The sequence below is a fragment of the Primulina huaijiensis genome, chromosome 16, assembly GCF_012295235.1.
Source record: "Primulina huaijiensis isolate GDHJ02 chromosome 16, ASM1229523v2, whole genome shotgun sequence".
Taxonomy (NCBI): domain Eukaryota; kingdom Viridiplantae; phylum Streptophyta; class Magnoliopsida; order Lamiales; family Gesneriaceae; genus Primulina; species Primulina huaijiensis.
In genome coordinates this window covers 731,836-740,948 of record NC_133321.1, presented here as the reverse complement: position 1 = coordinate 740,948, position 9,113 = coordinate 731,836, and the positions used below count along the sequence as shown (strand labels likewise).

General features: G+C 34.1%; 1 protein-coding gene across 3 annotated transcripts; it reads right to left on the bottom strand.

Moving 5' to 3' along the window:
• Window positions 1-299: 299 nt before the first annotated feature.
• LOC140961893 (F-box/FBD/LRR-repeat protein At5g53840-like) lies at window positions 300-2,644 on the bottom strand. 3 transcript variants are annotated; one of them, XM_073420668.1, is made up of 5 exons: window positions 2,478-2,644; window positions 2,147-2,220; window positions 1,115-2,074; window positions 876-1,022; window positions 301-790 (listed from the first exon to the last, which is right to left on the bottom strand). In XM_073420668.1, the coding sequence occupies exons 1-5, from the start codon at window positions 2,497-2,499 to the stop codon at window positions 476-478; spliced, it is 1,518 nt and encodes a 505-aa protein (XP_073276769.1). In that variant the 5' UTR covers window positions 2,500-2,644; the 3' UTR covers window positions 301-475. The 3 variants fall into 3 exon arrangements, with proteins under 3 accessions (XP_073276768.1, XP_073276769.1, XP_073276770.1); XM_073420669.1 differs by having other exon boundaries at window positions 1,115-2,017; window positions 2,478-2,643; XM_073420667.1 differs by having other exon boundaries at window positions 300-790; window positions 1,115-2,220.
• Window positions 2,645-9,113: the final 6,469 nt, after the last annotated feature.

Here is a 9,113-nt window from a genome sequence, read left to right as displayed (position 1 = left end):
TTAAATTTTCTTGTTGAAATTGAAAATGAATCTTTTCAGAACATCCACAGAATCATCATTCACCTTCCTAACATTGACACCAAATTAGAATAGTGAACAAAGCACTCTTTTCTAGCAGAAACCAGGGCACAATTAAAATATTCTCATAAAATCGAAAAAACAATCTAACCACCCACTGCTTGAAAGAACATTTCGAAATTTTGCTAATCTTTACAAAAGGTAATTTGCTCGGAGGACATGAAATCAAGACCGGTGATTGGGAAAGAAAACAGAGGAGAACATTTCGAAATTTTGCTAATCTTTCACCATATAATAGAAATGTCTATTCATTTGGAACAACCAACTCGTAAGTACTGTCGGGGATCGATTTAATTAAATTCTACAAACCTCAAGGACTGATAATCACGAAAATAATCTACAAACAAAAAAATGTTTAACTTGACTTCTAAATTATATATGGATCTGTTATGGTTTCTTACATGATAAGAATCTCAACATCCTTAGAAATGGTCTCTCTTTGCAACCGCTCGCGAATAATTCTTCGTTTCTTCTTGTAATCCCATTGACTACAATGTGTACGCTGCCATCCTTCGAGATTTACATGGTAGTATATAGCATCCACAGAGATTGACATTCGTTCGAGGAAGACTGCATTTTTAAGGATATACCACATAAGATTATACTCATTCTGTGTCCCTCGAAATCCACTAAAATCCACCTCTTTCAACTGAGTGTGGGGCCTGACAACTCTCTTCTCTACTGGTTTTCCGTCAAATGTTGATGGCAGTAGCTGCATTCATAAAGCCATGTCAGCAATTCATTAAAAAAAAATATCACTGTGGAGTAAGGAGTAAAGGTGGATATGTGATGAATACCATCGATATATGGAACTTGTGTAAAAGAGGGCACAAATCCAGGATTGTAGCAAGTGCAAGCAGATCGATATTAATGTTCTGGTATTCTAAAACTAAAGCCAATTGTCTGAGGTGGATTAGCTTGTTAACTCCACCTATTTCAAATGCCTGAGACAAAATCCAGAAACTACTCATATAAGTATTTCTTCACTCCTAAGGAAATGAAGAATGGTTAAATGGTGAAAAGAGATTCACTACACCTCAAAGAATCTGGCATCAGTCCAAAAATACATGCATCTAAGATGAGGTAGATCTTTGGCGACATTTCCAAATATATAAGGAGCCACTTTGTGGTCACAAATGTCGACGCGTAAATTTTGTAGCAACGGTACATTAGAAAACGATAACGTCATCATTCTATGGGTAAATAATTCAAAAGTAGTTAGATTTGTAGCAGACAAGTCTATCTCTACAACCTTCGAACAATTAAACAACCTCAGATTCTTCAATTGGAGATCAGGACCATGAATATGTAATTTGGAAGGTAGCGTACAAGACTTCAATTTTAACGACTGGAGGCTGCAAAAGTTCAATAAAAGGCGCTCTACGGCCTCAGAAGTAAAAGCCACATCAGTCAAATCAAGATCTTTGAGAGCTTTTTGGCTTGAAATTTGGAAAGAACCACCCATCAAATATATACATTCCACTGACGTTGCTTGAGGAAGAAAATCGGAAGATAAAACAAGAGGGTAGTTTCTCTTTAGAACATGGCTATGACAACAATATCGAATGATAAGACTTTTCACTCCCCATCTGCCAACATTATTCATCCATCTACTAAAACTGTCCAAGATGCATCCACGGAAACAACAAATCAATTCAAAGTATATTATTCTAGAACCAGAATGATGTTTTAAAAAGGCATCCACTGCATGGACAAACTTCCTTTGTAATTGGCTCAGCTTTTCGCCCTCGAGTTTGCGACAAGGAGTAGAATCAGTGGACATACTACAACAACCCAATCTGACTTCTGAGATAAAGGTGTAAACATGCTTCCATCTCCTTGACATGACGCTTGTCCTAACAGCATCTCTCGTATCTAATCGAGATATAATCAACAAGATCACATCATCTGGTAATTTACTAATCCTATCTTCTCTCCCCTCTACGAACGTATCAGCATCAATACCATGCTTGTGATGAGTAACTACACGAAACACCTTTTGAGCAAATATAGTTGATCGATCAAGAAACAAGAACTTCAACAGCAACTGAAGATAGCAACATCGTACCTTCACCCGACGACGCCTCGTTCCGTACTCCAAAACCCTGAATCTGCCGCATAAAAACACCAAACAAGTAATTCCTGGAAGAACCCACAAAAAAAAAACTTCCCAGAAACACAAGAATCGAAATTTCGTACAAAAAAATCACCAAAAACACATCACAATCTACTACCAGAAGTACATAACACCCAGCAAAGGAATGTCAAAAAACAATAACGAGAGAATATATCATAACACAACCAACTGGGCAAGAAAAGATTTGACGCATATACAAACAGAGTGGTTAACATATTTCCACCAAAGAAACCAGCAAAGCATCAAAGGAAGTAAAACTCACCGGTTATACAAGCGCGCAACATTAAAAACAAAAATCTTAAACCAAAACGAGATTTTAATGAATAAAACGCAAACGGGAAGATGCAGATTCACGATATTCTGCTAAACCCTACGGTTGGCTAAGAGGCATGTCAGTGTAATCCAACTGCTTTTGTATCAATATCATTAGGGTTGTTTGACATTAATTTTGTTCGTAAATATTCCATAAATTAAGAATTTTTTTATATAATATTTTTTGTTGACCCGATATATTAATATTCGATTTAATTAATAATTTTTTAAGAAAATATTTTTGTATGATCCGACTTGATCAATGTGTTAAATTAATTTGATAAATTAATAAGATAATAAATTTCGAAAGACCTCTGTGTTCAAATACATAACTAGGACAATTTAGTCAAATATATTTTTTTATTGTTTTTCATAAAATTTAACTATATTGTTATTTTAGTTTACTAGTATATCAATCGTGTGATGTACAAAGTGTTATTTTATATAATTAAGTATTGAATTTACTATGTATGATCTTGAATAATTTTTTTTAAAATTTTGATATAATGTAATTGTTATAATATTTCTATTATCCTTAAGTTTTTGTAATTCATCCAACTAATCTCTTTTATGTAAAACATTTTTTCAGACCGCTTAATCATTTCAGGAGTTCAAGTTGTTACATCAAGAAGTCAAATCGTTGTATTTATTGAAATCCAGTTGCAAGAGATCATCTAACAAAACTGATCGGTTCAAAAATTCAGTGTAATGCAAAGATTCAAACTGTCTCATTCCAACCGCATTACAAACGGATAGTTTTGAGCATTTGTAGGAGGATATTACAAGTCAAGTCGTTCAGACGAATGCTGCAAATGGAAAGATCAAACAGTATCATATCAACCCCTGAATTGGTACGTTGAAAGTTACTTATTTGGTCTACGGTCGATCAGCTTTTCAAATAGCATAGACTTAAAGTAGCAAAAGTAAAAAGAATATTAAAGAGCAATTAATGATACATACGAAGATTGAAAAGGACTTCTCCATCAACAATGTCTAGATCAAATAGTTTTCTCATACTATTGATTTTCACAATTTTTGGAGAGGTGTTCTCCGTGATTTTGACTCTCTGAACAAGAACTTCATTCTTCTTGCCACTGATCTAGCCATAGCCAAGTGTCAAACTAAAATTTGGGTATAACTCTATCAAGTCAAATAACTCGATCCCAACAGCACATGAACCCCCGGTTTGATCATCTCCAACCCCCGATTGGTAGACAGTGGCAAGAAATTATCGATCATATGTAACCTGGTGATATAAAAAATGGGGAAGTAGTGGATTAAAAAAAGCTGGAAGAGCAGAAAAGACAAGATGACATAGCTAAATTTAAAGAAGACAAGAGGCGATCTGAAGAAGATTTGGAGAAATTGTTAGAATATTTCTATTACCATTAAATTTTGGTGATTGACAAAATAAACAGCATTGAGCTGTTTCAGGATCCAGTCATTCTCTCTGTTAAGCTGCCAAGGGTTTATTTATCACTAGCCAAACCAGTATGTTTCTGGCTGCACGAATTCTATTTTAAAGTGGTATAGTAAAGCTATACGTTCCAAGAATTGTTTTTACAGATTAAAAACTGTTAAGAACAGTTTAAAGTTCCAATAATCTTTAAAGATTTTATTCACCCCTTCCAAGCTCTAAATCGATCCTAACAATAATGAATGTATTTAAAATTTAAATATTATTATATAAAAAATGTTTATACCATTTGATATAACACTCAAAAGAAGATAATAATCATTAATTTTTACCATTGAATTCGATATCTTGGATCATTTGAACCGCTAATAATAAAAATAATAGAAAAAATATTTATAAAATCATATATTATTTTGTTTATCAAAATTTATAGAATAAATAAATATTTTTTAAAAAATTCAAAATTTTCTTCGTTTATTAGATGAATTACTTTCGATTAAAAATTGCAATATTTTTTAGAATATGTTAAAAAAAAGTATACTAAACTTCTGATAATTAAGTTGCATAATAAAATGCTCAAATGAGAATAATAATCTTCTACTGTCACGTTGTTTTTTTTATCATTGCAATCGATATCTTACAAGAGTGGAACTGCTATTAATAAAAAATATAAAAAATTTAGAAAATTATATACTATTTTGTCTGTCAAAATTTTAAAAAATAAATAAATATTTTTCAAAAAATCGAAATTCTCGTCATTTATTAGATGAATGAATTTTGATAAAATTGGATATTATGAAAATTTTAAATGTGTAATTAAAACACAAATAAAAACTAAATTGATCGTGAATAATATATGTAATGTAAGAAAATTATTATTCAAATTATAAAAAACTTCATTAAGTACAACAATTTTTATTAAGTTTCCTTGATTATCGTCTAAATTACATATTAAAATTTTGAGACTTTTAAGATTTGTAACTCGGGAAACAACGACGAACGATTAAATATCAAATAAACATTAGAGAGAGTATACAATAAATAATAAATATTAGTGTATGCATAATTTAAGATGTGTCGATTTTTTTTTGTAGTGATACATACATTAAAGTGCAAATTTAATCTGATTTTTCTTTTTTTTTTTTTTACATTTAATATGCTATTTTCCATGCGTTAATTCTTTGAGAAATATTTGTTAGTTCCCAAGAGAAGTTAGAACACATGCATGGCAATAAAATGAGTTTTGAGAGGCAGGAATATAATGCTAGATATATTGATCATTAAATTAAAATGCGACGGCATTGGCCACCTTGACAGGTCCTCCGATTATGTTAATTAGGACCACAACAACCACTCGATCACATGCATTAATATAGGACACTAATATTATATTCCAACTTTCTTTTTCTAATGAAAAAGAAGTTAATATTTAATAATAATATATATCACACTATCGATTAAATAAATATTTTAATTTTTTTTCTCGAAAACTAATCCTAACAAAATTAACTACGTACTTTTGGAACAGAAACAGGGGAGTAGCTATCTAATCTTTTAGTCGTGTAAGGAACAAAAACGCGACTCACGATCGAGGATCCAGCAGACAACCTTTCAAATTATTAGCACATCGATATTTTGCTGCTTCTTTTTTTAATTTTCCTAACAACCATAGCCTGTTCGATCTATATATTGTTTCATCTTAATTTGTTGTGCTTATAACTAGTTCTACTAATGGAAGAATTCATTGGATTTTCCAATGAAATGGTACAAGTAACCCTTTTTCACTGGAAAACGTACGGAATATTATATTGTATGTATGTGATATTTATGAGATAATTATATACTGTGAATGACGACAAAAGCTTTCTTTTAACTATATATGCACCTGAAATCACGACTAGCCTCCACATGTAGCTAGCTTTGTCTACTGTGGAATGCATTAAAGTTGATTGCATTTTTCTTCTGTTTTCAGGTGCTTTGCATGCAGAATTCATTGCACAAAAAACACAAGGAATGATATATAGATTACTTTCTTTTCCAATCAATTATTCATAATTTCTAACGTTCTTTTCAAAGTTGGAGTCTTTTTAATTTGGTCGTTTCTGCTCAGTCCTCCGATCCGAAGTAAATAAATTCCGCAACTGTTCGAGTACTAATTAAATACACAAATGCAGAATAATAGCGGAGAGTCGAGCACCTTGGAGCCATGGCTTTGGCTGGATAACAAGGTGGCGATGGTGACCTGGGCGTCGTCCGGAATTGGCCTAGACTTCTGTCTGGACTTGGCCAAAGCCGGCTGCAGAATTATAGCCGCAGCTCGGCGTGTCGACCGGTTACAATCGCTGTGTACTGAGATCAATAACGGGCTCGGCTCCTCCGCATCAGACGAGCCGAGCCGAGCCGAGATCAACCCAGCGCAAATGGGTCCGTGATCGAGCCGAGATCAACCCAGAGCCATGGCTGTTGGTATGCATTTGGAAGAATGGACGTTTTGATCAACAATGCTGGAGTTAGAGGTCACATAAGTAACCATGGAAAAATAATTTTTATTTTTTATCTGTCTTATATGGAAGTAGCATTATAAGTTAATTAAAAGGCTGACTTATATCCAGAATCTCATAGCAGAGAAATAAGGGTACTGGAGCTTGAAACTTGGCAATGTCCTTTGTATTTTCTCCATTGATTACAGTAAGAATTTCCAAATCTTTTTACAACTAGAAACCGAAACTACAAAAAATCCCATTTAGCACATATATCTATTTACCTCGACCGAAAATTGTTATTTTTGTTTTGAACCCAGATTTCTTCCAACCATCAACCCCCTTCCCAATCTTCAGTGCCACGAAAACAACGGCACAGCAGTGAACAATTGCAGAAATTCCACTCAAGATCTTCAATGTTGCGTCTCCGAGACCACCAGCCCTGGATATAGGTATATTATTGCCTCCGATATGAAGATTCTCGACAACCAAATTGACGGGGCGAGAATTCTCGCGATTACCCATGAGGCCAGAATCTTCATTTTCGATATTTCCGATCCTAATTTCCTGGACTACATAAGAATTTTCGTGATTAGGCACCTCGAGTCCATATTCTTGACCAGAAGTCTCCACATTTTCACGAGGGTTTTCAACGTTCTGTAGAAGCACCGGATTATCCGCCTGGAGTACAGGTTCTTGAAGAACCGGACGGCCAAAAGTCTCCACATTTCCACCTGGGTGTAGAATTTCGATTTCATTTGATGAGTTTTCAGATTCAGAAAGCTCGAGATCAGATACTTTCTCGCTACTTGAGTCGATCGTTTCTTTATCCATCATAAGAGAGAAGCAAAAAAAAATTTTGAAAAGAGGTTAACTGCCCTTTTCTTTATATGCAGGGGTTAAACCCCCCATTTTTTGGAATCATTTTTCGAGCGAGTTTTTCAAAATTTTATTTCTTTTTTTTCTTCTGTAACGTTAAAATTTTTTTAATATCATCATCATTATTATTATTATTTATCATGTATAGTGTTGTGTGTTCACAAGTTGCTACTAAATATCTGAATATGATAAGAGTATTAATTACCTTTAGCTAGACTGATAGCTGGTGGATGATTTGAGTTATCGAACTACAAAAAATAGTGAGAATAGCGACGGTTTCTGACAAACCGTTGTTAGTATAGCGACAGTTTTTACTAAACCGTCGCAATTTTAGCAACGGATTTTGATAATTCCGTAGCTTCCTTGATATAGGGACAGTTATTAAACAAGCGACGGTTTTTCAAAAACTTTCGCTCATATGACGACGGTTTTTGATACACCGTTGCTATTATAGCGACGGTGTTTCATTAAACCGTCACCTACAAAAGTATGCGACGGTTTATCAAAAACGGTCGCTATTGTAGCGACGGTTTGACATTAACCGTCGCTATATTAGCGACCGTTTGTCAAAACTCGTCACTATTTTGTGCGACGGTTATATGTACGACGGTATAATAAAAACCGTCGCCATATGTGGCGACGGTTATTGTTGTCCGTCGGTAATAGAGACGGTTATTGTTGTCCGTCGCGAATAGCGATATTGAACAAAAGATCGGCGACGTTTTTTCATAAAACCGTCGATAAAAGCGACGGTTAACCAACATCGTTGCTAATGGCGACGGTTGTTTCACTAACTATCGCTATGATTCTTTATATACCGAAGTTCTCGAACATTTTTACTTCAGCGATTTTCGCCTTTTCGGTTTTTTTTTACTTTGTAGCGAGAGTCTATCGATTTTTTCGCATTATCGGTTTTTTTTACTTTGTACTAACATATTTTTATATTAATTTTGTAGATTTGTTCGTCTGTGTGATCTTCCAGCGTTACGTGGATCTGCATATTTTCACGCAAGTTAAGTTTTTAAAGCGTTTTTTTTACAAAAAATTTAATATTTAAATTTAATTTTTTCGGTGTATTGTATCTATGAAATTTGGCATAGTATTTTGATTAATTTTAATTTTTATCTACCGAAAACCATCGCTTCATAAAGCTACGGTTCTTTTAAAAACCATTGCTTAATATAGCGACGATTTTACAAAAACCGTCGCTTCATATAGCGACGGTTTTTTCGAAACCCGTCGCTTTATATTAGCGACGGTGTGTTTATAACCGTCGCTAAAGTGGCGACGGTTTCTTCGTTAACCGTCGTTAAAATAGCGACGGTCTTGTTCAATTAAACCGTCGCTACGGGCGACGGTGTTTGAGAAACCGTCGCTGATAGATAGCGACGCGACCTCCTGTTACGGATATCCAAACCGTCGCTACAACCGTCGCCTTACCCTTTTAGCGACGGTTTGGGCCGTCGCTACTCTCTTTTTTTTTGTAGTGATAATTCATTTAAAAAAATAACTGAAATTATAATTTATCGAAATTAGAATTTAAAAATTTTTTGTTGCCAGTTTTAATGTTGTATATTTGATTAACGTATGTAAAAAATAAATGATTACATAAGAATTTTCGAGATTAGGCAACCAAATTGACGGGGGCGAGAATTCTCGCGATTACCCATGAGGCCAAAATCTTCATTTTCGATATTTCCGATCCTAATTTCCTGGACTACATAAGAATTTTCGTGATTAGGCACCTCGAGTCCAGATTCTTGACCAGAAGTCTCCACAATTTCACCAGGGTTTTCAACGTTCTGTAGAA